Consider the following 27,873-nt stretch of genomic DNA (forward strand, 5'->3'; position numbering starts at 1 on the left):
TTTTAATGGAGCAGAGCTGGGAAGGAGGAGCTGAAATTCCTTGGAATTTTGGAGGGGAAGAGGAAAAAGGGAAACCAAAGCTGTGGGATTGAATCCCTGCGGGAACGATCCCAAATCCATGTGGGAATGATCCCACATCCCAATGGGATTGATCCAAAATCCCAATGGGATTGATCCCAAATCCCAATGGGATTGATCCAAAATCCCAATGAGAATGATCCCAAATCCCAATGGGAATGGTCCCAAGGGTTAAATCTCAAATCCCACCATTAATGATCCCAGATCCCTGCGGGAATGATTCTAAATCCCAATGGGAATGAGCCCACCCTACCGGGACTGATCCCAGATCCCACCAGGAATGGTCCCAAGGGTTCGAGCCCAATGGGAACGACCCCAAATCCCAGATTAAACCCGTGCAGGAATGACCCCAAATCCCATCAGGAATGACCTCAGATCCCACCAGGAATGTTCCAATATTCTATCTGGAACGATCCCAGATCCCACCAGGAACGATCCCAGGGTTAAATCCCACCGGCAATGATCCCGGTGGGAACGACCGCAGATCGCACCGGGCCTGATCCCGGCGGAGCAGCCGGACCGGACCGGACCGTGCCGCTCTGACCCAGATCAGCCCCGGAGTCACCGAGCGGGGCCGGCCCCTCCTCAGCCCCGCCGCGAGTCCCGGCCCTCAGCCGGCCCGGCCGCCACCCCGCCCTCCCTCCCGCAGAACCGGCTCCGCCGGCCGCGGGGCCTCCCCCGCTTCCTGCCGCCGGCCCCCCCCTATCTGCGGCCCCAGCGCGGCCTGCGCGGGCGGATAAGGGCGGCGGGGCCGGCCCCTCCCCGCGCCGCCATCACCTCAGCCGGCCCCGGGAGGAGCCAGCGCGGCCCGGCCCCGGGGGAACGGCTGCGAGCCGCCGGGCCCGGCCCGCCGCACCGCCCCCTCCCCGCGGGCCGCGCCCTCATTGGCTGCTCTTGGGTGAATTCTGTCTCCTACTGGGTATTTCAGCTATCAATCAAATACAGACCACGCCCCTTTCCTCCCTCACAGCAGGGGCGCGGCGCGCACCACGGGGTCGCGCCGCTGATTGGTCAATATGCCCGTCAATCAAAAACAAACCGCGCCCATTCCATCACAGCTCTACTACGAGGGCGGGGCTACTACCGACTCTTCGCGCCGATTGGCTGCAGGGCAGGCAACCCACCTTTCTATTTGCCGGCGCCGCTGTCAATCATTAGTTTAAAGATTAAAAAAACCCCACCCAACGCAGCGCCCCAGGCCTGGGCAGGGGGCGTGGCCGGGCGCGAGGGTGTCCCAAATCTGCCTGGCAACGGGGGGGGTCCCGCGGGGGGGGGCGCGAGGGGAGGGGGGCACAGGGGAGCGGAGGGGGGGAGAGGGGCGGGCACGGAGGGGGGAGGGGGGAGAGGGGCGGGAGGATGGGGGGGGACGGCGAGTGGGGGGGGGCGGGTCCCCCTGCGCGCGCAGCCCCCCCCGCCCCCCCCTCCTGTCAGTGGCCACCTGAGGGAGCCGCCTCCCCTCCCCCCACGGCCCCAGTCCGGGCCGGGCCCCGCTGAGGAGGAGGAGGAGGCGGCTCCGAGGGGGCTCCGGACAGTGAGTGACACCCGCGGCCCAGCGGCCCCCCCGGGGGGACGGGGACCCGGGGACACCCCCTCACACACACCCCCTTCCCCCTGAGGGCGGCTCGGGACGGGGGGAGCGCCGGGCACGGAGATCCGGGGCGGTTTGTGAGGGGCACGGCCGTGAGGGGAGAAGGGAGCGGCCAAAAGGCGCCCGTGGCGAGGGGGGACCCCGTGAGGGACGCGGGGAGCCGGGCTGAGGCGGAGCGCCGGAGCGCCAGGGGGGTTCACGGGGGATGAAAGTGCGGCCGGGTGTGTGTGGGGGGGAGCGGGGGGTGTGGAGATAATAAAAAAAAAAAAAAAAGCTTAAAAAAAAAAAAAAGGCAGAAAGAAAAGGTTGGTAAGTCCGAGGGGAGGGTGGGCACGGGTGAGGGGGTGCCAGGGAGGAGCGGGAGTGCATCCTGGGAGTTGCCCGATAGGCACAGCCACCAGAGCATGTCAGCAAAGGCGGATTATTGGTGCCAGAGCCTTGGGAAGGCGGGGGAGGGGAGTGGGGGAGGGGACGGGCCACCACCGGGGCCACCGGGCCACGGCCCGGGCAGCGCGGGCAGCCCCGAGGGAGCCCCCGGGCGTCCCCCGGTGCGCGACGGGCCCGCAGCCGCACTCCGGAAACACGGAGAAAGTTTTGGGCACGGGGCGGGGAAACGCGGGGAAATGAGCGAGGGAGATGTGCGGGGAGAGGAGCGAGGATGAGCGGGGATGTGCGGGGAGAGGAAAGGGGAAAGGAGCGGGGATGTGCGGGGGATGCTGAGGGGTTTGGGGGAAACTGAGGGATTTGGCGAGCACTGAAGGATTTGGGGAGAACTGAGTGGTACAGGAAAAGTTGAGGGGTTTGGGGAAAAGTTGAAGGGTTGAAGGGAAAAACAGGGATGCAGGAAAAGGGATGAAGGGAAAAACAGGGATGCAGGAAAAGCTGAGGGGTTTGTGGGAAAACAAGAGTTGAGGACATGCTGAGGGGCTTGGGGAGAACTGAGTGGTACAGGAAAAATTGAAGGGTTGAAAGGAAAAACGGATGCAGGAAAAGCTGAGAGATTTGGGGGGAAAACGGGTGAGAAAATACTGAGGGGTTTGGAGAGAACTGAGTGGTACAGGAAAAGTTGAGGGGTTTGGGGAAAAGTTGAAATGTTGAAGGGAAAAAGAGGGATGCAGGAAAAGCTGAGGATTTGGGGAAAAGCTATGGGGTTTGGGGGAAATTGAGTGCTGCAGGAAAAGCTGAGGGTTTTGGAGAAAGGCGAGGGGTTTGAGGAGAACTGAGGGGCTGCAGGAAAAGTTGAGGGGTTGAAGGGAAAAGCTGGGATGCAGGAAAAGCTGAGGTGTTTTGGGAGAACTGAGGGGTTTCAGGGAAAAGCTGAGGATCTGCTGGGAAATCCCAGGGGCTGCTGGAAAACTCGAGGCTCTGCGGCAAAATCTGAGGGCTTGGCCTAAAATTGGAAGGTTTGTCCCAAAATCTGAGGGGCTCAAGGGAGAGCTGGGGATGCACTGGAAAACCTCAGGGGTGGCAGGGAAACTCGGGGCTCTGCTGGAAAATCCTGGGGTTTTTTTGGAAAACTCGAGCGATTTTCTATTGGAAAATCTGGGGGTTTGTCCCAAAATGTGAGGGTTTGTCCCAAAATCTGAGGGTCTGTCCCAAAACTTGAGAGTCTATCAGAAAAGCTGGGGCTCTGCTTTAAAACCCGAGGGCAAAACCTGAGGGGCTGTCCCAAAATCCAGGGATTTGTGCCAAAACTCGAGGCTCTGCAGGAATTCCTGAGGGTTTGCCCCAAATCCTGGAATTCTGCTGGAAAACCCCAGGCTCTGAGTGAATCCCGAGGATTTGTGGGGTAATCCAAGGATCTGCTGGAAAACTTGGGAGCGTGTTCCTCAGAACTCCGAGGGTCTGCCCCAAAATCCAGGGAACCCCTGGAAAACTCTGGGATTCACTGGAAAACCCGAGGGGTTGTCCCAAAGTGCCCAAATCCGGGGCTTTTCCCCAAAACCTGCTGGAAAAGCTGAGAGCCTGAGAAGATCTGGGGTCTGTGGTGGATCCCAGGGATCTGGGTTAAATCCAGGGATCCATCCCAAATCCTGGGATTCTGCAGTGGATCCCAAGGGTCCATCCCAAATCCCGGGATTCTGCAGTGGATCCCGAGGGTCCATCCCAAATCCCGGGATTCTGCAGTGGATCCCGAGGGTCCATCCCAAATCCCGGGATTCTGCAGTGGATCCCAAGGGTCCATCCCAAATCCCGGGATTCTGCGCTGGATCCCAACAGCTTCTCTGGGAATTCCAGCCCATTCCAGCCGGGAACTCCTGCCCAAACTCCCACCCAAATTCCCCTTTCTCAGCTTAAATCCATTCCCTGTGCCCTGGGATTCCCATCCCAAATCCCAGATCCGTTCCCTGTGCCCTGGGATGTTTGGGGTGACATCCATGGAACTTTTCCAGCTTTGGGATGGAATTTTCCCAGTTTGGGGTGGTTTTCCCATTTTGGGATGGCATCCATGGAATTTTCCAAGTTTTGGTTGACATGCATTGGATTTTTCCAAGTTTAGGGATGGAATCCATTGAGTTTTCCCAGAATTTGAGTGATATCCCTGGAATTTTCCAGGTTTGGGACATTGTCCATTGGATTTGTCCAAGTTTTTGGTGAGATCCATTGGATTTTCCACCTTTGGGATGGCATCCGTGGGATTTTTTCCAGCCTTGGGATGATATCCATGGAATTTTCATCACTTTGGGGTGGCATCCATTGGATTTTTCCAGGTTTTGGGGTGATATCCATGGAATTTTCCAGGTTTTAGGGTCACATCCATGGAATTTTCCCACTTTTAAGGTGGCATCCATAGGATTTTCCAGTTTTTGGGGTGATTTTCTCTGGGACCATCCCCGTGTACCCCCCTGCAGGAATATTTGGGATTCCTGATCCTGCCTGGATTCCACCTTCCCAAATCCTTCCAAACTCTGGGAATTTGGGGCTTTTAGGGATTTCTTTTTGGATTGGGGCAACAGGAGGGTGAGGGAAAAATGGGAATGAGCTGGAAAAGCCCGACAGGGATCTGGGAATAATAATTAGTAATTAATAATCAATAATCCCACAGTTCCCAATTCCTTCTGCCATTAATGTGGTGGGAAATAATTGTAATTTGAGATTTTGGATTTGGCTTCAGCCAAACTTCCCTGGAAGAGTCTTTGCCCAAAATCCTGGAGATGCTGGGCACTGATCTGGGGAATTTCCTGGGATTTTGGGGGCTCTGCTGGGATTTGGGGAGCTCGGAGATTCTCAGGGAATTTGCTGGGATTTGGGGAATTCTCCGGGAGGGTTTTGGGGTTCTCCTTGGGCAGTCCCGGGGCTGCAGAGCTTCTGCGGGATCGGGGAATTTGGGATTGGAGCCGGCCCTGACCCTGTCCCGGTGCCCCCCAAAGGCTCTGCCCCATTGGCCACCGCCGCTGTCCCCGCTGTCCCCTCTGTCCTTGCTGTCCCCCCTCTCTCTGTCCCCTCGCTATCCCCTCTGTCTCTCCCCTTGCTGTCCCTCTCTGTCCCCTCTCTGTCTCCCCTGTCTCTCTGTCCCCTCGCTGTCCCCTCTCTCTGTCCCCACTGTCCCCTCTCTCTCTCTCCCCTCTCTGTCCCCACTGTCCCCTCTCTCTCTGTCCCCACTGTCCCCTGTGTCTCCCCTCGCTGTCCCCTCTCTCTCTGTCTCCTCTCTGTCCCCACTGTCCCCTCTCTCTCTCTTCCCTCTCTGTCCCCACTGTCCCCACTGTCCCCTCTCTCTCTGTCCCCACTGTCCCCACTGTCCCCTCTCTCTCTGTCCCCACTGTCCCCTCTCTCTCTGTCCCCACTGTCCCCTCTCTCTCTCTCCCCTCTCTGTCCCCTATGTCCCCTCTCTCTGTCCCCTCTCTCTCTGTCCCCACTGTCCCCTCTCTGTCTCCACTGTCCCCTCTCTCTCTGTCCCCACTGTCCCCTATGTCTCCCCTCTCTGTCCCCTCTCTCTCTGTCCCCACTGTCCCCTCTGTCCCCTCTCTCTGTCCCCTCTCTCTCTGTCCCCTCGCTGTCCCCTCTGTCCCCTGTGTCTCCCCTCGCTGTCCCCTCGCTGTCCCCTCTCTCCACGTGGCCTCTCCCAGCGCGGCGCTGCTCTCGCGCCCCCCGCCCGCCGCTCCAGCCAATCAGGGCCCTCCTCTCATCATCCGCGCGACCCCCGCGGCCAATGGCGGCCCGCGACACAGCCGCGGCTCCCCCCGCGCCGCGCCCGGAAGCGGCGGCGGCCGCAGCGCCGTGAGGGGCCCGGCCCGGAGCGGCCCCGGAGCGGCCCCGGCGCGGCCCCGGTGCTGTGCCCGCTGTCCCGCGCTGTCCCCTGCCGTCCCCTCCGCTGTCCCCCGCTGTCCCCACGCTGTCTCACCGCTGTCCCCACGCCGTCCCCTCCGCCGGCCCCGCCGCTCGGCCGCCCCGCCCCGCGCATGCTCTGCCGGTGCCGCCGCGACTCCATGTGTGAGGAGCGCATTATCGGCACCGGGAGCCGCGGCGGCCACGGGAGCCCCGGGAAAGCGCCGCAACAAGCGGGAGAGCGGCGGCGCCGGCGCGGGGAGAGCGGAGCGGAGCCGGGAGCGCGGGGCGGGCTCGCTGCGGATGCGGCGCGGAGCGACCGGAGCGGCGCCCTGCGAGTTCTCCCGGTAAAAGTTCTGCCGGCGTTTATTGGCTCCGGTACCGGAGCGACGGCACCGCCGGGATTCTGGGAGAACGAAGGCCGGGGTGCGGGAGAGCTGCCGGGGAAGTTGCGGCATTTCCTGGCCGTGCGGGCAGCCCGGAAAGTGCAAAGTCCCGCTGGCCGCGGCTCCGGCCCCGGCCGCCCCTGAGCCCCGAGCCCGCGGCACCGGGGCCGCTCCGGGATCCCGGGGCTCGTCCCCCCGGGAGCCCCAGCTCCGCCGCCCGCCCGGCGCCCCGGGGCGCCGCCGGCTTTTGTTTGGGAAAGTTGCTGCGGGCTTTCCGCCGGGCTGCTTCCTCTTCCTCCTCTTCCTCCTCCTTCTCCTCCTCCTCCTCTTCCTCCTCCGCCGCCGCCCCGAGCGCTCCGTGCCCGCTCCCCCGCGCTCCGCACCGGGAACACGGGGGGGACACGGACGGACACGGAAGGACACGGGGACCCCCGGAACCCCCCCGGTCACTCCGTGGGCACCCCCCGCCCACCCCCCCGGTCACCCCCCGGTCACCGCGACCCTCCCCGGTGTCCCCGGGGCTCAATCCCCGCTGTGCGGAGCCGCGATCCCCCCGCTGTCCCCGCGGCCGGTGCCCCCCGGTGCCCCCGGTGCCGGAGCCCCGCGGTGGCCGCGGCCGGGCCGTGCGGCCGGGCCGGGCCGGGCCGGGGCCGTGTCACAATAAGAGTCCCCGGCCGCCCTTCCTGCGCCCGGGGCACCGGGAATGGCACCGGCACCGGGATCGGCATCCGCGCCGGGATGCGCTGCCCGGGCTCGGGATGGGCACCGGGATGGGCATCGGCACCGGGATCGGGATCGGCACCGGGATGGGGATCGGCACCGGGATCGGCACCGGGATGCGCTGCCCAAGGGGGATCTCGGCAATGCCGGGGGGACGCGGGACGATCCCGGCCCCGCACAGCACACGAGGGCAGAGGGAATTGCAGAATTGCAGCCGGGAATTGCAGCCGGGATCGGCTCCCGGGCCGGGATGGGATCCTGCCGGGATGCGGGGTCGGGATCCACATCCCGGCTTTTCCCGAGCATCCCCTCACTTTTCCCGGGAGTGGCCCCGCACGAGAATTCCAGCCGGGAATGCCTCGCCCGGGATCAGAACTGGGATTCACATCCCGGCTTTTCCCAAGTGTTTCCTGGCTGGTTTTCCAGGATTTTCCCAGCCCGCTGCTGGGTTTTCCGTGGATTTGTCCGGGATTCGGTGCCTTGCTCGGGTTGGCATTCCCGAGCTGTCCCAAATCCCGGGAATGCTCCAATCCCAGCTCTGGGCTCCGGGACCGCTCCGTGCCGCCGGGAACCGGAGCTGGGAGAGGCACAGGAAGTGACAGCGAGGGGAGAGAGAGGGAGGCCTTGGGAATCCGGGATGGCAGCGCCGGGACCGGGCTGGGATCGGGCTGGGAGCAGCGGGAAAGGGCTGGGATCGGGCTGGGATCCTGGAAAAGGGATTGGGATCAACCTGGGATCACCAGGACAGGGCTGGGATTGGCCTGGGATCAGCGGGAAAAGCGGTTGGATCTGCTTTGGATTTTGGGAAAAGGGCTGGGATCATCCTGTGATCGGCAGGAGAGGGGCTGGAATCTGCCGGGGATTTTGGGAGAGGAGAGGGAAGTGTCAAAATCCCCTGGATTTTGGGAAAGGGGCTGAAAGCTGCTTGGGATGAGCAGGAAAGGGGCTGGAATGTGCCTGGGAATTTGGGAAAGGGGCTGGGATCGCTGGGAAAGCCGTGGATTTTGGGAGAGGGGCTGGGATCTGCCTGGGATTTTGGGAACGAGGTTGGAAGGGATCTTGGATCAGTGGGAAGGGGGCTGGAAGTTGGGAATGATGGAAATTGGGGTGTTCCGGGAACGTTTCAAATCCCAAAATTCCAAACCAGGGATGTCGCCGATGGGATTCCAAAGCCGGGGATGAATCCTGAAAGGGAATAAATCCCTCTTTTCCCATGGATTCGTGGAATTCTGGGATGCTTTGGGGTGAGAAGGAGCTCAGGGATCCGGCAGGGACATTCCCAGGTTTTTCCCTCCCTCTCCAGTTTTTCCCATAAATCCCAAACTTTTCCAGGATTTTCCCACTCCCGATCCAACTGGGGGCTCCTTCCTGAGAATCCCAAGCCTTAACACAGCTGGAATTCCAGAATTCCAGGAATTCCCAGAGAAATCCAAGGAATTCCAGCTCTCCTGGATCCTCGGAGCTTCCCAAACTCTGGGAAAAGCGGCCGGGGCAGCTCCGAATTCCAAAGGATTTCCTGGGATTTTCCCAGATCCTCTTAACCACCAACAGCTCCGGGTGAGCTCCGCTAATTCCCCCTGGAATTCCCGGGATCACGGGGCCGGAGCAGCCGGAGAAACCCGGGAATGGCCGAAGGCTCCGGGAGCTGCTCCCGGCCCTGAAAAACTGGGAATGGATGGAAATCTGGGAATGGAGAGAAACCTGGGAATGCCATGGATGGAAACTGGGAATGGAGAGAAACCTGGGAATGCCATGGATGGGAACCTGGAATGAAGGGAAACCTGGGAATGGAGAGGAACCTGGGAATGCCATGGATGGAAACTGGGAATGGATGGAAATCTGGGAATGCCATGGATGGAAACTGGGAATGAAGGGAAACCTGGGAATGCCGTGGATGGAAACTGGGAATGGATGGAAATCCGGGAATGCCATGGATGGAAACTGGGAATGGATGGAAATCTGGGAATGCCATGGATGGGAACTGGGAATGGATGGAAATCTGGGAATTCCATGGATGGGAACCTGGAATGAAGGGAAACCTGGGAATTCCATGCATGGAAACTGGGAATGAAGGGAAATCTGGGAATGCCATGGATGGAAACTGGGAATGGAGAGAAACCTGGGAATGCCGTGGATGGAAACTGGGAATGAAGGGAAATCTGGGAATGCTGTGGATGGAAACTGGGAATGAAGGGAAATCTGGGAATGCTGTGGATGGAAACTGGGAATGAAGGGAAATCTGGGAATGCCATGGATGGAAACTGGGAATGAAGGGAAATCTGGGAATGCCATGGATTTCAGTGCCTGGAAAATTGGCAGGATGAATCAGAATTCCCAAATCCCGATTCCCAGGATTGTGTCGCAGTTTGGGATTCCCAGTTCCCGGGATTGTGTTGTACTTTGGGATTCCCAAATCCCGGGGCTGCGCCGCGCTGATATTCCCGATTTTCGTGGTGGAGCCGTCGTTCTGAGATTCCCAAATCCCGGCTCTGTGCCAGCAGCATTCCCAAATCCCAGCGTTCCAAACCCCGGCTGCCTCCCTCGGGAATTCCCGGGATTCCCGGGATTCTCACCCCTCTCTGTTCCCGCAGGATCCTCGGCTCTGGCTCATCCCAGCGGGACCCCATGACCTTCCCTGACAGGTAGGAGCCGGCAATTCCCGGGATTCCTGGGAATTTGATGGGATGGAGAATCTTTGCCGTGCCACAGGCCTGGAATTGTCTCCAGGAACAGCTGGAGAGGAGCTCCGAGAGGAGCTTTCCCAAAAATCCCCGGGAATTCCCAAATTCCTGAGGGAATTGAGCCAATTCCTGAGGAAATCTCCCAGATTTTCCAAGGGATTGGGGAATTCCAGAGCTCCTGGAATTCCTGCCGTGTGCGGCTCTCACCTGTCCCCCCTCACCTGTCCTGTCTCAGTCTCACCTGTTCGGGTTTCCCTCTCCCCTGTCCCTGCAGGAATTCCGGGATTTCTCCTGGCATGGATCCGCCCTGATCCCGCCCGGGAATCCCGGGATGGGAATGGGATTGTCCTGGGGTCTGGGATCCTTTGGCTCCAGAATTCCCGGGACAGGGAAGGGGCCGGGATTGTCCCGGGATAGGAATGGGATTGTCCCGGATCCTGTGGCTCTGGAATTCCCAGGATAGGGAAGGGACTGTCCCCGGAAAGGGCCGGGATTGTTCCGGGATCCTTTGGCTCCAAAATTCCTGGGAAATTACTTTTTTAAAAAACTGAGGAATTTTGATGGATAAATAAGAAAATTTCTCGGGAATTCCAATTCTCCTGCTGCTTTTCCCACGTTTCTCTGGGATGATCCGGCTGGGGAGGGAATTCCCAGCAGGAATCTCTGGGATCCCAATTCCAAGGAATTCCCAGCCTGAATGTCCCCATTCCTGGCTGGAAAATGGGAACATTTAAGGATGGAAATTCCCTCCTTAATGAGGAATTAATTGGGAAAGATCAGATTGCAATACCTCATTAACATTCAAATATATTCAGAAATATTTAAATTAACTCATGAATATATGAATAATCTTATGAATATTTAAATTGGCTCAGGAATATTTCAGTCACTTCCCAACAAATGAATCTTGGAATTTTTCCCCTTAAAGGCGGAATTTGGAATGGAAAATCAACAATGGAGAAATAATTAATGAATGACTAATGAATGATTAATTAATAACGGGAGGATTTGCTTGGAAAATCCCGGAAGGAGTTGGGAATTCTGCTCCTGGATTTCCTCTCTGCATTCCCAAAAAATCCCAGCCGAGGAATCTCAGTCCTTGTGTCCTGAATATTCCAGCTGGCAACAATTTGGGAAAAATTCCCGTGGGAAAAGAAGAATTTTCCATGAATTTTCCTGGCTTTGATCCAATGAAACCAGAGAATTCCCAGAATTCCCATAAAATCCCGCAAATTCCTCCTGGAATTCCAGCTCCCCCCCCCGGGAAAATTCAACTGGAATCTGACAGAAATTCCAGGAAATCCACTGAAATTCCAGGAATTCCCTCTGGGTTTTTCTGGGCAGCCTCTGTTCCCCATTTCCCCACTCCAGTGGAATTTTGGGATTCTCCTCTCCCGCTTTTCCTGAGCCTTTGGAGCTCCAAACTTCCAGGAGCAGGAATTTGAAGGAGGATTTTCCCCACATTCCTGTGGGAATTCCTCAAAATTTCCCGAATTTCCCCAAAAATTTCCCTTCCCTTGGATAAAAATTCCATCTGGGAAGCTCCGGAATTCCCGGGCTGGAATTCCTGGAGCTGCTCGAGAGGTTTGATCCTGAATTTTTCCCAGCTCTGGAGGAACCTCGGGATAATTCCTGAGGGATTTGGGACAAACTCCGGGAATTCCCAGTGCTGGATAATCCGGGAATGACCTGGCGGGGAGGGGGGGAAAATCGGGATAAATCCCGGTGGGAATCCCGGGGATCAAAGGGATCCCAGGGCAGGGAATCCCGGGAATTTCAGGGAATCCCCAGCCCGGGAATGACTCTGGGGAAGTTTGGGGAAATCAGGAGAAATCCTGGCGGGAATGAAGGGAATTCCTGGGAATTTCAGGGCATTCCCAGCCTGGGAATAACTCCCGGGAAATTTGGGGAAACCGGGAGAAATCCCGCAGGGAATCCCGATAATCAGAGGGATCCCAGGGCGGGGAATCCCGGGAATTTCAGGGAATTCCCAGCCCGGGAATGACTCGCGGGAAGTTTGGGAAAACCGGGAAGAATCGGGGCGGGAATTCCCGCGGGGAGCGGGGCCAGCCCGGGATTCCCGGCGGGAATTCCCGCTCCCAGCCGGCACCCCAAGGGTTAAGCGCTGCCATTTTGTTCCCGGAGATTTCTCGGGAATGGCGCGGAAATGGCAGCGCTTAACCCTTGGAATGCCGGCCCGGGAATTCCGGCGGGATCCGGGGGTTCCCCTGCCCCGCTCCTTTCCCGGGAATCCCCGCCCCAAAATCCCGGGAAAAGCGGGAGCGGGGCTTTCCCGCGCCGCAGATCCCGCTTTTCCACCTGTTGGGATCCCAAAGTTTGGGGTGGGAAATGCGGGATTGGCGCTGAATTCCCACAGAAAAGTTTGGGAATTTCCCCCCCGGCCTTGCCGCATCCAAGGATTGGCATCGTTCAGCCCGGAGTTCCCATGGATTTTCCTGGGAAATCTCGGGAAAATATTCCCAGGAAAGGGAATTCTCAGGAATTTTTGGGATGGTCCAAGGCTGGGGTATCCAGGAATTCCTCCTGGGAATCCTCGGGAGCAGCAAATCCAAGGAAAACATTTGGAAGTGTTGGAATCGCACTTTCCCACCTCTGGGAGTTTTCTGTTCCCGTAACTTTGGTTGTTGGAATTTTGGCTTCCAAAATTCCAGGAGAGGAATTCCAGGAAAAGACGGAATTTTCAATCTAAGTTTCTCCTTTTCCTTTGGAATTTTATTGGAATTTTAAGCAGGATTTTATTTGGGAATTGCCCTCCAAATCCAACCCCGTTCCCACTCCTGGAAAATCCTTCAAATCCTCCTTTTCCAAGGTTTCCCTGGGATTTTGGTGGAATTTTTTCCTTTATTTCTCCTTTTTCCTGCCCTGGGATGGGCTGGAATTCTCCTGGGAGTGATTTCCAGTAGGAAAAACACCGGGAATTCCCTTTTCCAGGGCTGTCCCTTCACTTTTCCAGGGGTTTCCCATCCCTTTCCCAGCCCCATTTCCAGGGATTTTCCAGCCCCTTTTCCCCTCCCTTTTCCTGGGTTTTTCCAGCCCATTTCCCAGGGTTTTTCCCTCCCTTTCCCAGCCTTTCCTGGGTTGCTCTTCCCAGACTTTGTCCTGGTTGGAAATGCAGGAATTCCATCCCAAAATCCCGGGATTTTTAACCCCTTCGTGTCTCCCTTTCACCGGGATTTTCCAGATTTTCCTCTCCCAGATTTTCCCCTCCTTGTTGTCTCTCAGCTCCCGGAATCTTTTCCCGGGAATTTTTACTTTTCCCGGGACTTTCAACTCCCCATTCTCTCCCTTTTTCCCGGAATATTTTCCTCCCTTTTCCCGGGGTTTTCCCCCCTCCTTTCCCAGGATTTTTTAACCCTTTGATGTCTCCCTTTTCCTGGGATTATTTTTCCCCTTTTCCTGGGATTTTTAACCCCTTGATGTCTCTCTTTTCCTGGGATTCCCCCCCCTTTCCCCATGATTTTTCCCGCCATTCCCGATGTTTTTAACCCCTTCCCGGAGTATTCCCCCCCACACCGTGCCCGCTGTTTTTAACCCTTTCCCGGGATTTTTCCTCCCCTGCTGTTTTTAACCCTTTCCTGGAGTATTTTCCTCATGATTTTTCCCGCCGTTCCCTGGTGTTTTTACGTTTTTCCCGGGATTTTTTCCCCTGGTGTTTTTAACCCTTTCCTGGGGTATTTCCCCCCTGCTGCTCCCGCTATTTTTAACCCTTTCCTGGGGTATCTCCCCCTGCCTTTCTCGGGGATTGTTTTTTCCCGGTGTTTTTGTCCCTTTCCCGGGGTGTTTTCCCCATGCTTTTTCCCGCCATTCCCGCCGTGTTTAACCCTTTTCCGGGATGGTTTTGTCCCCATATTCCCGCCGTGTTTAACCCTTTCCCGGGATGTTTTTGTGTCCCCATATTCCCGCCGTGTTTAACCCTTTCCCGGGATGGTTTTGTCCCCATATTCCCGCCGTGTTTAACCCTTTCCCGGGATGGTTTTGTCCCCACCTTTCCCGCCGTGTTTAACCCTTTCCCGGGATGTTTCTGTCCCCATATTCCGCCGTGTTTAACCTTTTCCCGGGATGTTTTTGTCCCCATATTCCCGCCGTGTTTAACCCTTTCCCGGGATGTTTTTGTCCCCACATTCCCGCCGTGTTTAACCCTTTCCCGGGATGGTTTTGTCCCCATATTCCCGCCGTGTTTAACCCTTTCGGGCCGTCCCGCAGCCCCTCACCATGAGTGAGGACTCATGCCGCACCCGCAGCCAGAAGCGCGCCCTGGAGCGGGAGCCGGAGCCCGACAGTAAAAGACTCAGGATGGACAAGGGAGCTCTGGGGCCCGAGCTGGGCTCCGAGGGGGACGCGAGGATCAGAGCGGATCCCGGAGCCGGGAAGGTCCCGGCAGCGCTGAAAAGTGGGGAAGTCAAAGCCGCCGTCAAAATGGAGCTGCCGGCGGCAGCAGCAGCAGCAGCGGGGGATGAGCCCGTGGACATGAGCACGTCCAAAGGGTGAGTGAGGATGCCTGGGAATCCCGGGAGTTCTTGGGCTTGGGGAAGGGTTTGGGTCCCTTCCCACCCTGGGTTTTATTGGGATGTGGCTGGGGTGGGGTTGGAGCTCAGTTTTTGGGAGGTTCTGGTGCCACATTCCTTTGGAATGGTGGAAAAGTTGGGAAGAGAATCCCAGCCCATTCCAGGGGCGATTCCTGCTGATCCAGACCCCATTTCCTTGGAGCTGCCAATGGAATTCGTGGAATTCCAGCAGGAAAAGGAGTTTGGGAGTTGGGAATTTCTCATTCCCAGCCTTCATCCCAACCCAGTCAATCCCAGTTTTCCAGCTCCTGGGAAAAGCTGGGAACGCTCCACCTGTGCCACTCCAGAGGGAGATGCCTGGATTTGGGGATTCCCTGGATTTGGGATTCCCGGGCTCGCTGTGCCCTCTAGAGGGCGTTCCAGACCCTTTGGAATTCTCCCATTCCTGAAATTCCCACCCTGGGCCCTTTTCCCAGCCCTGGAATTCCCTGGGGGGCTGGAAGAGCCTTGGAAAGAGGGCTGGGAAGGGACTGGAGAAACCCTGGAGAAGGAATGGGAAAGGGGCTAGAACAGAGTTGGGAAAGGATTGGAAAAGGGTTGGGAAGGGCTGGAGGAGCGTTGGAAAGGCTGCTCCTGGAGCGGCCGCGTTCCAGGATCTGCTCCCCCTGCACTGACCCCGTTTTCCCCGGGATTTGCTCCCCATTCCTGGCAATCCTGACCCATTCCCTGGCAATCCTGACCCGTTCCCGGCAATCCTGACCCGTTCCCGGCAATCCTGACCCATTCCCGGTAATCCTGACCCGTTCCCTGGCAATCCTGACCCATTCCTGGCAATCCTGACCCATTCCTGGCAATCCTGACCCATTCCCGGCAATCCTGACCCATTCCTGGCAATCCTGAGCCATTCCCGGCAATCCTGACCCATTCCCTGGCAATCCTGACCCGTTCCCGGCAATCCTGACCCATTCCCGGCAATCCTGACCCGTTTCCCGGCAATCCTGACCCGTTCCCGGCAATCCTGACCCGTTTCCCGGCAATCCTGACCCGTTCCCGGCAATCCTGACCCGTTTCCCGGCAATCCTGACCCGTTCCTTGGCAATCCTGACCCATTCCCTGGCAATCCTGACCCGTTCCCGGCAATCCTGACCCGTTCCCCGGCAATCCTGACCCGTTTCCCGGCAATCCTGACCCATTCCCGGCAATCCTGACCCATTCCCGGCAATCCTGACCCGTTCCCCGGCAATCCTGACCCGTTCCCGGCAATCCTGACCCGTGCCCGGGAATCCTGACCCATTCCCTGGCAATCCTGACCCGTTCCCTGGCAATCCTGACCCGTTCCCGGCAATCCTGACCCGTTCCCGGCAATCCTGACCCGTTCCTGGCAATCCTGACCCGTTCCTGGCAATCCTGACCCATTTCCCTGGCAATCCTGACCCATTCCCGGCAATCCTGACCCGTTCCCGGCAATCCTGACCCGTTCCCGGCAATCCTGACCCGTTCCCGGCAATCCTGACCCATTCCCGGCAATCCTGACCCGTTCCCGGCAATCCTGACCCGTTCCCTGGCAATCCTGACCCGTTCCGGCAATCCTGACCCGTTCCCCGGCAATCCTGACCCGTTCCCGGCAATCCTGACCCGTTTCCCCGCAATCCTGACCCGTTCCCGCTGTGTTTCCCCTCGTGGCTCAGGGAGTGCCGGCGGGAGCGGCGCGTTCCCTCCCCGGACGTGATCGTGCTGTCGGACAACGAGCCCTCGAGCCCCCGCGTCAACGGGCTGGCCCGGCTGGCCCTGCCCGAGCCCGGCGCCGAGGCCCTGCTGGTGAGTGAGTGCTGGGGGAACTGGGATTGGGTCTGGGGTAACTGGGAGGAACTGGGATTGGTAAGGATGAACTGGGATTGGTCAGGGTTAACTGGGATTGGGTCAGGATGAACTGGGATTGGGTCAGGATGGACTGGGATTGGGTCTGGGATTGGTCAGGGTTAACTGGGATTGGGTCGGGATTAACTGGGAGGAACTGGGATTGGTCAGGGTTAAATGGGATTGGGTCAGGATGAACTGGGATTGGTCAGGGTTAACTGGGATTGGGTCAGGATGAACTGGGATTGGTCAGGGTTAACTGGGATTGGGTCAGGATGAACTGGGATTGGGTCTGGGATTGGTCAGGATTAACTGGGATTGGTCAGGGTTAACTGGGATTGGGTTGGCATTAACTGGGATTGGGTCAGGATGAACTGGGATTGGGTCTGGGATTGGTCAGGGTTAACTGGGATTGGGTCTGGGGTAACTGGGATTGGGTCAGGATGAACTGGGATTGGGTCTGGGATTGGTCAGGGTTAACTGGGATTGGGTCTGGGGTAACTGGGATTGGATCTGGGTTAAATGGGATTGGGTCAGGATTAACTGGGATTGGGTCTGGGGTAACTGGGATTGGGTCAGGGTTAACTGGGATTGGTCAGGGGTAACTGGGATTGGTCAGGGTTAACTGGGATTGGTCAGGGTTAACTGGGCTCTGCCTTCCCCCGGGGTTCTCCCCATTTCCCTTGGATTTCCCTGGGATTTCCCTGGGATTTCCCTGGGGTTTCCCTTGGATTTCCCTGGGATTTCCCTGGGATTTCCTGGCATTCCAGCGGAGCCCGGAGCAGCGGGAGCGCCTGATCAAGCAGCTGCAGGAGGAGCTGAGGCTGGAGGAGGCCAAGCTGGTGCTGCTCAAGAAGCTCCGGCAGAGCCAGAGCCAGAAGGAGACGCCGGCGCCCAAGGTAGGAAAATCCAGCTTTTCCCAGGAATTCCCAGATCTTTTCCCAGTGTTTTTAACCCCCTGCCCCCTGTGGCCTTTTTCCTGGGTTTTTGGAAGCTCTTTTCCTGGATTTTTTTAAACCTTTTTCTGGCATTTTTTAGCTTTTTCCCAGGATTTTTAACTCCCTGGTGTCTCCCCTTTCCGGGGTTTTTCCTGCCAATCCTCAAGGACTTTCCCGGCAATGCCCAAGGATTTTCCTGTGAACTCCCAAGGATTCTCCTGCCAGTTCCCAAGGATTTTCCCACCAATTCCTACCAATTTTCCTGCTAATTCCCAAGGATTTTCCCACTAATTCCCACCAGTTTTCCCGCCAATTCCCAAGGATTTTCCCACCAGTTCCCGAACCCTTTCCCCTGGAGCGGAGCAGGAGGAGCGGGTGCCACTCCCAAGGCTTTTCCTGCGAATTCCCAAGGATTTTCCCCTCGGATGCTGCGGGCTCTCGCCGTGCGCTCCCTGCTCTCTGCATTCCCGCTTTCCCGCCTTTTCCCGCTGCTCTCTTTCCGCTTTTTCCTTTTCCAGCTTTCCTCGGGCCCCTCTGGAGGCGCTGCGGCCACGCCCCCGCCCTTGGTGCGGGGCCCTCAGGCTGTTCCCGCTGGGAAAACTTCCCTCCAGGTCAGTGGGAGCCGGGAAAGGCCGGGAGAGACCCGGGAAAAGCCGGGAATTCCCGGGAAAAGCTGCCAGCACCGCCCAGCTCCCACGGGTTATCAGGGATAACGGCACGGGGAAAGGTGGGGTGGGGTCTGCAGGGGGATCGCTGAGCCAGGGAATTCCTGGGGGGAACCGGGAATTGCTCTGGAATTGCTGAGGGAATCCCGGGATTTTCTTTAAAGGAATCTTGGGATTCTCTCTGGAATTGCCGAGGGAATCCCGGGTTTTTCTTTAAAGGAATCTTGGGATTCTCTCTGGAATTGCCGAGGGAATCCCGGGATTTTCTTTAAAGGCATCTTGGGATTCTCTCTGGAATTGCTGAGGGAATCCCGGGATTTTCTGTGAGGGAATCGCTGGATTTTCTTTGGAGCAGCTCAGGGAATCTCAGGAGTTTTCCTGTGAGGGAATTCTGTCAGGGAATTCCTGAATTCTTTCTGGAATTGCTGAGAGAATCCCGGGATTTTCTGGGAGGGAATCCCAAGATTCAGGGTTGGAAAAAATCCCATTCCAGACTGAATTAAATCCTTGGAATCCCGAGGGAAGGAAGTTCCAGGAATCCAGGGACAGCTGTCAATCACCCCTGGAATCCTTTGGGATTAGAACATTCCTGCTTTTTTGTTTTTTCCTGGGACAATGGGACCCAAATTCCCAAACTGCTCCAGCGTGAGGGATTTTCCTTGGAAAACCCCCAGAATTCCAGGAAAGGGAGGGATTTGCTCTCCTTTAGGAGCCATTCCTGAATCCAGGGGTGTGGGAATCTTTACCTTGGAATCACTTCCAGAGGAACTGGAAAACCTCCAGGGAATCTTGGAGTTAATCCAAATAATCCAGTTTATCCCAAAATTCCTCTGGAATTTTGGGTGAATTAACCTGGGTTCGGTTTTGCTGGAGTGTCCAGGAATTCCAGAGGGAGGGATTCCCTGGGAATGGAATGGAATTCCCAACACCCCACATCCTGGGGAAGGGGGAGATCCCTGATCCCAGGGGCTGGGAAGGAGGAAGTGCCAGGATTGGGATGCAGAGGAAAGTTTGGAATTTTGGGAATATCCCAGCCCAGCACCAGGAGGGATTTTGAGGATTGGAATCCCAGGAATCCTCAGGCAGCAGCTTTTCCAAACTCCTCTCTCTTCATTTCTTTTCCTCCTCCATGATTTCTCCTCCTTTTCTTTTCCTGCTTTTCCTTTCCCTCTCCCAGGATTTTTTCCCAGATCTTTTCCTTTCTGTGATTCCTTTTCCTCTTCCACGATTTCTCCTGGAGCTTTTCCTTTCTCCTCATTTCTCTCCCAGGATTTTTCCCAATGTTTTTCTTCCCTCCTCCCTTTTTTCCCCTGCTTTTCCTTTCCCTCCACAGATCCCAACACTTCCATTCCCACAAATCCCAACACTTTTTTTCCCCGTTTCCCCCCATTTTTTCCTGCCTTCCTTTCCTCCTTACCTGATTTTTCCCAAGGTTTTCCTTCCCTCCACAAATCCCAGCATTTCCATTCCACATCCCCTCAAATCCCAGCACTTCATTCCCACAAATCCCAATATTCCCATTCCCCATTCCCACAATTTGCAACACTTCCCTCCCCCCATTTTTATCCCATTCCCACAATTCCCAACACTCCCCCTCCATTTTTCCCCCATTTCCATCTTTCCCAACCCTTTTTTCCCCCATTATTTCTCCCATTTCCCCCATTATTTCCTCCATTATTTCCCCCATTATTTCTCCCCATTTCCCCCATTATTTCCCCCCATTTCCCCCATTATTTCCCCCCATTTCCCCCATTATTTCCCCCCATTTCCCCCATTGTTTCCTCCATTATTTCCCCCATTATTTCCCCCCATTTCCCCCATTATTTCTCCCCATTTCCCCCATTATTTCCCCCCATTTCCCCCATTATTTCCCCCATTATTTCCCCCGTTTCCAGCCCCGCTCTGACCGGTTTTTCCCGTTTTTTCCCGTTTTTCCAGCCCTCCTCCAGCCGCGTTCCGGGCTCGGGGCTCCCGCCCCCGCTGCTCCGGGGGGGCCAAGCGGCCGCCTCCAAGCAGAGCCCCCAGATCGTGATGCCCCCCCTGGTCCGAGGGGCCCAGGTGAGCTCCCCCTCCTCCCCTTCCCATTCCATGGAAAAATTTGGGATTTCCCCCTCCGGTTGGTTTGAACTTCCCATGGGTGCGTTCCCATAAAAACGGGATTTTTGGGGTTAATTCGGGGTGTTCTGGCTTCTGGGGGGTTTTTGGGAGAGGGGGTGGGAAGCAATTCCTGCTTTTCTGTGGTTTTCCCTCTGACTATCCTTTCTATCCCACCAATTCCGTGTTTTCCCAACCCCTTTTCCGTGTTTTCCCAGCAAATCCACACCATCCGGCAGCACTCGAGCACGGGCCCGCCGCCGCTGCTGCTGGCGCCGCGCGCCTCGGTGCCCTCGGTGCAGATCCAGGGCCAGAGGATCATCCAGCAGGGCCTGATCCGCGTGGCCAACGTGCCCAGCGCCAGCCTGCTGGTCAACATCCCCCAGGTGGGCGTTCCTGGGAATTCCTGCTGGGAATGGGGTGGGAATGGGGTGGGAATGGTGGGATTGACCAACGCCAGCCTGCTGGTCAACATCCCCCAGGTGAGCGTTCCTGGGAATTCCCGCTGGGAATGGGGTGAGAATGGTGGGAATGGTGGGAATGGTGGGAATGACCAACGCCAGCCTGCTGGTCAACATCCCCCAGGTGAGCGTTCCTGGGAATTCCTGCTGGGAATGGGGTGGGAATGGTGGGAATGGGGTGGGAATGGCAGGAATGGTGGGAATGACCAATGCCAGCCTGCTGGTCAACATCCCCCAGGTGAGCGTTCCTGGGAATTCCTGCTGGGAATGGTGGGAATGGGGTGGGAATGGTGGGAATGGTGGGAATGACCAACGCCAGCCTGCTGGTCAATGGCCCCCAGGTGAGCATTCCTGGGAATTCCCGCTGGGAATGGGGTGGGAATGGTGGGAATGACCAATGCCAGCCTGCTGGTCAATGGCCCCCAGGTGAGCGTTCATGGAATTCCTGCTGGGAATGGGGTGGGAATGGTGGGAATGACCAACGCCAGCCTGCTGGTCAACATCCCCCCGGTGGGAATGGGGTGGGAATGGTGGGAATGACCAACACGAACCTGCTGGTCAACATCCCCCAGGTGAGCGTTCCTGGGAATTCCCGCTGGGAATGGGGTGGGAATGGTGGGAATGGGGTGGGAATGGTGGGAATGGGGTGGGAATGGCGGGAATGACCAACACGAACCTGCTGGTCAATGGCCCCCAGGTGAGCATTCCTGGGAATTCCCACTGGGAATGGGGTGGGAATGGGGTGGGAATGACCAACAGGAACCTGCTGGTCAACATCCCCCAGGTGAGCATTCCTGGGAATTTCCACTGGGAATGGGGTGGGAATGGCGGGAATGACCAACGCCAGCCTGCTGGTCAATGGTCCCCAGGCTGGCACTGCCCCAGTGGGAGGCACCGGGGACTCCCCTGATTCCCAGTGACCCCGGTGATCCCATTCCCTGATTCCCAGTGCTCCCACAAGGAATCCATTCATGTCTCTCTCACAGGCGTCCCCCACGTCCCTGAAGGGCTCGGCGGTGCCCTCGGGCCAGGCTGGCACGGCGCCCGCGGGCGGCACGGCGCTGGGGGGCACGGGCGAGGCCCCGGGCAGCCGCCAGGCCGCGGCCAAGCTGGCGCTGCGCAAGCAGCTGGAGAAGACCCTGCTGGAGATCCCCCCGCCCAAACCGCCCGCGCCCGAGATGAACTTCCTGCCCAGCGCCGCCAACAACGAGTTCATCTACCTGGTGGGGCTGGAGGAGGTGGTGCAGAACCTGCTGGAGAGCCAAGGTGAGCCCGGAGGGGCAGAGCCCGGCTCCAGCCCACCTGGGGCCAGTTTAACCTGACAGCGATCGGTTAAACCTGGCTGTGATTGGTTAAACCTCCAGAAATGCAAGGTTAAAATGGGGTTAAATCATTTAAACCTCCCAGAAATCATTTAAACGTCACTGAACCACACTGGGGCTGACCCGCCATGTTTGTCCCTCAGGGAAGGTGGTGGTGGACAATCCCAGGTGTTTGTCCCTCAGGGAAGGTAGCAGTGGCCAATCCCGGGTGTTTGTCCCTCAGGGAATGTGGCAGTGGCCAATCCCGGGTGTTTGTCCCTCAGGGAAGGTGACCCTGGGGCTGACCCGCCATGTTTGTCCCCCAGGGAAGGTGGCGGTGGACAATCCCAGGTGTTTGTCCCTCAGGGAAGGTGGCAGCAGTGCTGACCCACCATGTTTGTCCCTCAGGGAAGGTAGCAGTGGCCAATCCCTGGTGTTTGTCCCTCATGGAGAGCCACACTGGGGCTGACCCGCCATGTTTGTCCCTCAGGGAAGGTGGCAGCAGCGCTGACCCGCCATGTTTGTCCCCCAGGGAAGGTAGCAGTGGCCAATCCCGGGTGTTTGTCCCTCAGGGAAGGTGACCCCGGGGCTGACCCGCCATGTTTGTCCCTCAGGGAAGGTGGCAGTGGCCAATCCCTGGTGTTTGTCCCTCAGGGAAGGTGGCAGCAGTGCTAACCCACCATGTTTGTCCCCCAGGGAAGGTGGCGGTGGCCGTGTCCTGCCGGGAGCCCTACCTGTGTGCCCAGTGCCACACGGACTTCACGTGCCGCTGGCGGGAGGAGAAGAACGGCACCATCATGTGCGAGACCTGCATGGCCTCCAACCAGAAGAAGGCCCTGAAGGCCGAGCACACGAACCGGCTCAAGGCCGCCTTCGTCAAGGCCCTGCAGCAGGAGCAGGAGATCGAGCAGAGGATCCTGCAGCAAACGGCGCCGCCCGGGCAGCCCAAGGCCGAGCCCGTGGGGCAGCACCACGCGCTCAAGCAGGTGAGGGGGCAGCCCCAGAGCCGCCGTTGCCTGAGGGAGAAGGGTCCCGGGGCTGGGGGGTGGGGTGGGGGGGTGTGGGTGCTGTGCCAGGCTCTGAAGAGAGCACCCAGGCCCAGAGAGCATCCAATCCCAAAAATCATCCAGGCCCAGAGAGCATCCAGGCCCAGAGAGCATCTAATCCCAAAAATCACCCAGGCCCAGAGAGCATCCAGGCCCAGAGAGCATCTAATCCCAAAAATCACCCAGGCCCAGAGAGCATCTAATCCCAAAAATCACCCAGGCCCAGAGAGCATCCAGGCCCAGAGAGCATCCAGGCCCAGACAGCATCCAATCCAGGAGATCATCCAATCCCAAAAATCATCCAGGCCCAGAGAGTATCCAGGCCCAAAGATCATCCAGTCCCAGAGAGCATCCAGGCCGAGAGAGCATCCAATCCAGGAGATCATCCAGTTCCAAAGAACATCCAATCCCAAAGAACATGCAGTCCCAAAGAACATCCAGTCCCAAAGAACATCCAATCCCAAAGAACATGCAGTCCCAAAGAACATCCAATCCCAAAGATCATGCAGTCCCAAAGAACATGCAGTCCCAAAGAACATGCAGTCCCAAAGATCATCCAGTCCCAAAGAACATGCATTCCCGAAGATGCTGCAGTCCCTCCCAGACACCGTCCGGCCCCGCAGCAGCCCGGTGACGCTGTGCTTGCTCCCGCAGAGCTCCGGCCAGCTGCCGCGGGGCGCCTCGCGGGGCGCGCTGCACCCCTTCAGCTCCTCGCCCAAGCTGCAGAGCTCCTCGGGCAGCGCCGCGCTGGGCGCCCGGCCCGGCAAGCACGGCGACAGGGCCGGCAGCAAGGGCGGCGCCGCCTGGAAGAAGAGCCCCATCAGCACAGGTACGGCGCCGGAGCCGCGCTGACGAAATCCAGGATTTGGGGGGAGCTGTGGGGGGGGCTGCTGCGGGTTTGAGGGGAAGGTTGGTGTCATCGCTGCCCAAAATTCCCGGTTTTGGGGTGGGAATTGCTTCTCCAGGTGGATTTTCATTATTTTTACCTCATTCCTGAGCCATGCCATGATTCCATAATTCCACAGGGCTCAAATCCTGATTCTTGGTCCAAAACCTTTGCATTTTCCAGGATGAGTTTGGAACCTTGAAGATGCCAAATTCTGGCAGGATAATCCGTGTTTAAATCCTGCTTTTCCATATGGATTTGGCATTTTTTAAGCACTCTTTTTTCTCATTCCCAAGCCATTCCATGATTCCAGAGGGCTCAAATCCTGACTCTTGGTCCAAAACCTTTGCATTTTCCGGGATGAGTTTGGAACCTTGAAGATGCCAAATTCTCTGTTTAAATCCTGCTTTTCCATATGGATTTGGCATTTTTTAAGCACTCTTTTTTTTCTCATTCCCAAGCCATTCCATGATTCCAGAGGGCTCAGATCCTGATTCTTGATCCAAAACCTCTGCGTTTCTTGGGATGAGTTTGGAACCCGAAGGCGCCAGATTGCACCGGGATAATTGCGCTGCATTTCCTATGCAATTTTTCATTATTTTCCCTAATTCCCGAGCTATTCCATGACCCAAAATTCCCTTTTCCTGCAGGTGGGGCCCTGCCCTTCGTCAGCCCCGCGCTGGCCGTGCACAAGTCGGCCTCGGCCGTGGAGCGGCAGCGCGAGTATCTCCTGGACATGATCCCGCCCCGCTCCATCCCACAGTCGGCCACGTGGAAATAATTCCCGAGGGAGGACTTTTCCAGGCTCTGCCATCCTTTCTTTTCTACCACAATTCCGTGGAATCTGCTTTAATCCCAGCTGGATAACGCCCCGAGGCTTTCTAGGATGCAGCACCACCACTCCTCGTCCGTCCCTGCCGGGAGAAGTGACCGCGTCGGGGTGGCCGAAGCCCGGCTCCGTTGGCTCCCAGATTTTTCATGGAAGCTGGCAGGGAAAGGGGGAAGAATTCCTTAATTTTTTTTCTTTTTTTGGCTTTTTTTCCATATTTAGTTTTGAAATTTTTTTGGCACCAGCACAAAAAAAAAAACCAACAACAAACCATGAAAGGACTCAGCGACTCCTCTCTGCCTTCGCCGACGCCGAACTTTTTGCTGGGAACGCTCCGGAATTCCGGAATTTTGGGGCGTGGAGAGAGGAATTCCAGCCCCATCCTGCGTTTAGTGAGCCGAGTTCATGGCTGCTCCTGATCCCTGCTCCTCCTCCAGCCGGGAAAGCAGGCGGCACATCCCCAGATTCCCAAAACTCCGACGATCCCGAGGAGAGGAAGGAGAAAAGTGCAAATCCCTGGTTCCGGTTGAGTTTGGTTTGGTTTTCTCCCTTAGGGATCGGCTGCCGCCCAAACCTTGGCTGGGAGGTGGGAATTGCTGCGGGAAATTCCCACTTTTTTCCTTGGATTCTGGTTGGAATCAGACTTTGGAACCGTTGGTAGTTTCCAAACCTTGCAGTTACTGAGAGACAAAATCCACCTTGGTTCTTTCTCATCCCGTGAATTTTGGGCCTTCCCGACGTTCCCAGAGACTCCAAAGCGAAACTTTTTGGGAATTTTTTTTCCTTTGGGAGGGTTGGTTGGGTTGGTTTTGTTTCTTTGGGTTTTTGTTTTCCTTCCTTTTCTGTTGTTGTTTTGAGGGATATTATTCCAAAATTTATAGGAATTCCAGAAGCTGATGCAGGCAGGGAGGGCTGGGAGCTGTTCCCAATCCTTCCCTCCGTGGTTCAAGTTCTTCCAGGCATCCCAAGCATGCTCCTGTATCCATTTGGGATGGAGTTTTCCATCGTTTTTTTGGGAATTCCAGAGGTTCAACCCAAAATCCATCCGGGGGCCAGTTTGGTTTCATTTTTGGTTTCTCATCCTCTTTTTTTCCTTGGGCTTCTTCCTGAATTCCAGACGAATCCAAGGGGCAGAATTCCAGGCCTTATTCCAGTGAGGAGAATTCTTTGGGGAATTTTCTTGGGGAAATTATAAATATATATAATTTAGAGATCTATATATATTAAAAAAAAAAAAGTGTGTGTAGGGGGGGGAAATTCAGGAAAATCCGGATTTATTTTCTTAGGAATCGCTGAAGGCAAGAATTCCTTCGGGATCAGCCCCCTGGGATCCGAGGGACAAACCCCCTCCTCCCTTTTCCCACTTTTCCTGGGGTTTCCATGTTTAGGGATTTAGTTTAGGGAAAAAAAACCAACACAACAACCTTGTTTTCCAAACTGGGATTTGTTGGATGAAAGCCCCGGAATTCCCAGCTGGATGTGGATTTTGGGGTGTTTTCCATAGGGATGTGAAGAGCTCAGATGTGGGAATTGGGTTGGAATTTTGGAATCTGGAGTTTTCTTTTCATTCCAAGCTTGGACAGGGAGATGCCACCAGTGTGGAATTCCTTCAGTTCCATTGGATTTTATGGAAAAGTTGCTGTTCCTTTCCCACGTGGAATTTTTTGGGGTTAGTTCAGGGGAATTTTCCTCTCCTGTTTTTCTTCCTCATGGATGCCAACGTTTGGAAAAAGTTCATTTATTCCCCAAAAAAAAAAAAATCCCAACAAAATTCCTCCAATTAAAATAATTTTATTTTGGGGTGGGGTGGGGGGAAACCTGGTTCATTTATTCCCAGAGTTTGGATGATTCCTGAAAAAAAAAAAAGCAAAAAACAGGGAATGGAAGAGTCACAGAAGGATTTAATGGGATAAAAACGATGTCAAAACTTTCTGGATCCCAGCAGAATTCCCTTGGAATTTGGAATTTCAGCCAATTTTGTTTCATTAAAATAATCAGGAATGTTGGAATTGAAGGATTTGGAATTAAAAATCCAAACAAGTCCCTGCATCCAGACTTGCAAATATTCCATCCTGATTTTATTTGGGTGGATAATTCAGGATAAATCCCAAAGAAAAATTATTTGGGAGATGGAGGGGACATTTGTTCGGAAGGGAAAATCCAGCAAAGATTGGGGCTGGAAAACCAAAATATTTGACAGGACGGGGCTGAAACTCAAATTCCCACCTGGAATGCGACTCCTGGGATCCAGCCTGGTTCTGACGTGGTTTTTTCCGGAACGTTCTTGGAATGCTGCCGGGAATTTGGAGGGTTTGTTTGATTCCATCCACGCTCCTGCCAGAGCTGGGGTCAGTCTGGGAGAAGATTCCGTGCTGGAACGCCGGGATGGATTTCCCTGTGCCCGCGGGGGTTTGTTGGGATTGGGATGGTTCAGGTTCAAAGCTGTTCCAGCTCTTCAATACAGATTTTCCAAACCTCTTCCCAGTCTCCTTTTTCCAGGAAAAAACCCCACAAAAAAAATGGGGAAAATTTGGGGGGGGGGGGGGGGAAATCTCAAAGGAACAGAAAATTCCCATTGTGGAATTCTGCCCTGGAAGGGAAAAGTTTGGGAATGGTGGAGGAGGGGGGAATTTGGGAACAAATCCTGAGTTTATTGATCCCCTTTGGGGTTTGGGATTCTGTGATTGGATCCCCTTTGGAATTCCGGAATCCCAGAGATCTCCTGGATCCCCTTTGGAATTCCCAAACCCCTGAGGCTTTTGGAATTCCGGAATCCCAGAGATCTCCTGGATCCCTTTTATGATTCCCAGATCCCAGAGATCTCCCGTTTCCATGGGAATCCCACCCAACCCTCCCGTTCCCGCCGACCCCTCGGGATCCTGGATCCCTTTTCCCTAAAGCCATAAAATTCCCGCCGGGAATTTGGGATTCCCGCTGGGATTTTGGGGTTTCCTGGGACGCCGCGGGGAGCGAGGAAGCGCCGTTGTAATTTAGGTTTTAGCGCCTTGTGAAATAAAGAGATCCCGGATTTTCATGGGACGATTCCCGCGGTGGAACGGGGGCAGCCGTGTGGTTCTTCTTGGATTCCCTTCCTGACAGCTGGGATTTGGAATTCCGCTAAAAAAAAAAAAGAGTTGGAATTTTTTTTTTTTTTTTTTCTGTCTTGGGCTCTTCTTCCTCAGCGTTCCCAGCTCGGGAAAAAGGTGAATTCCTGAATTTTTTATATCCCAGGGATTCCTGCGCCTGCCATTCCTGAGGAAAACAAAGAAAATCCAAAATTCCAGCGGATTCGGGATTGGGGTTTATTCTGTGTTTATTTTTATCCTCATTTTGGGAATTCTGTTTTCCCTCTGGATTCTCCCAGCCAGTTATCCCTTTGTTTTTGGGGAAGAATTGGAATTGAATTCCCAAAGTTGATTCCCAGATGGAAAGCTGGGAATTCAGGCTGCAGGGTGAAATGGAGGAAATTACTGGAGATTTTGGGGGAGAACCTCAAATTTGGCTCATTTTTCCCTCTCCTTTGGGAAGGAAGGAGAACAGGGTGGGATTTT

General features: G+C 56.1%; 2 protein-coding genes across 8 annotated transcripts; both read left to right on the forward strand.

Moving 5' to 3' along the window:
* Positions 1–537: 537 nt before the first annotated feature.
* LOC141725325 (uncharacterized) lies at positions 538–7,654 on the forward strand. Its single transcript, XM_074528460.1, has 6 exons — positions 538–609; positions 728–976; positions 1,553–1,609; positions 2,101–2,304; positions 5,734–6,224; positions 6,287–7,654. The coding sequence occupies exons 1-6, from the start codon at positions 538–540 to the stop codon at positions 7,635–7,637; spliced, it is 2,424 nt and encodes an 807-aa protein (XP_074384561.1). The 3' UTR covers positions 7,638–7,654.
* On the forward strand, positions 1,477–26,800 carry GATAD2A (GATA zinc finger domain containing 2A). 7 transcript variants are annotated; one of them, XM_074528872.1, is made up of 14 exons: positions 1,499–1,609; positions 8,186–8,282; positions 8,371–8,595; positions 9,630–9,680; positions 13,944–14,224; positions 15,934–16,063; positions 16,873–17,001; positions 17,559–17,651; positions 19,644–19,763; positions 20,018–20,185; positions 21,247–21,526; positions 22,258–22,547; positions 23,262–23,436; positions 24,144–26,800. In XM_074528872.1, exons 5-14 carry the CDS (start codon positions 13,953–13,955, stop codon positions 24,272–24,274), a joined length of 1,788 nt encoding a protein of 595 aa, XP_074384973.1. In that variant the 5' UTR covers positions 1,499–1,609; positions 8,186–8,282; positions 8,371–8,595; positions 9,630–9,680; positions 13,944–13,952; the 3' UTR covers positions 24,275–26,800. The 7 variants fall into 7 exon arrangements, with proteins under 7 accessions (XP_074384969.1, XP_074384975.1, XP_074384973.1 ...); XM_074528873.1 differs by lacking the exon at positions 1,499–1,609 and adding an exon at positions 5,870–6,279; XM_074528870.1 differs by lacking the exon at positions 8,371–8,595.
* The last annotated feature ends 1,073 nt before the right edge of the window (positions 26,801–27,873 follow it).

Source organism: Zonotrichia albicollis, chromosome 29 (genome assembly GCF_047830755.1).
Source record: "Zonotrichia albicollis isolate bZonAlb1 chromosome 29, bZonAlb1.hap1, whole genome shotgun sequence".
Classification (NCBI taxonomy): domain Eukaryota; kingdom Metazoa; phylum Chordata; class Aves; order Passeriformes; family Passerellidae; genus Zonotrichia; species Zonotrichia albicollis.

What these genes read in the sequence shown, in the direction of transcription:
- LOC141725325 (XM_074528460.1), top strand. Translation starts at nt 538, where the DNA reads ATGATCCCGGTGGGAACGACCGCAGATCGCACCGGGCCTGATCCCGGC. An exon ending in CAGCCGGACCGGACCGGACC is followed by an intron (nt 610 to 727) that starts GTGCCGCTCTGA and finishes TCCCTCCCGCAG; the next exon opens with AACCGGCTCCGCCGGCCGCG. An exon ending in CCCTCATTGGCTGCTCTTGG is followed by an intron (nt 977 to 1,552) that starts GTGAATTCTGTC and finishes CCACGGCCCCAG; the next exon opens with TCCGGGCCGGGCCCCGCTGA.
- GATAD2A (XM_074528868.1), top strand. Translation starts at nt 13,953, where the DNA reads ATGAGTGAGGACTCATGCCGCACCCGCAGCCAGAAGCGCGCCCTGGAG. An exon ending in GACATGAGCACGTCCAAAGG is followed by an intron (nt 14,225 to 15,933) that starts GTGAGTGAGGAT and finishes CTCGTGGCTCAG; the next exon opens with GGAGTGCCGGCGGGAGCGGC. An exon ending in CCCTGGTCCGAGGGGCCCAG is followed by an intron (nt 19,764 to 20,017) that starts GTGAGCTCCCCC and finishes GTGTTTTCCCAG; the next exon opens with CAAATCCACACCATCCGGCA.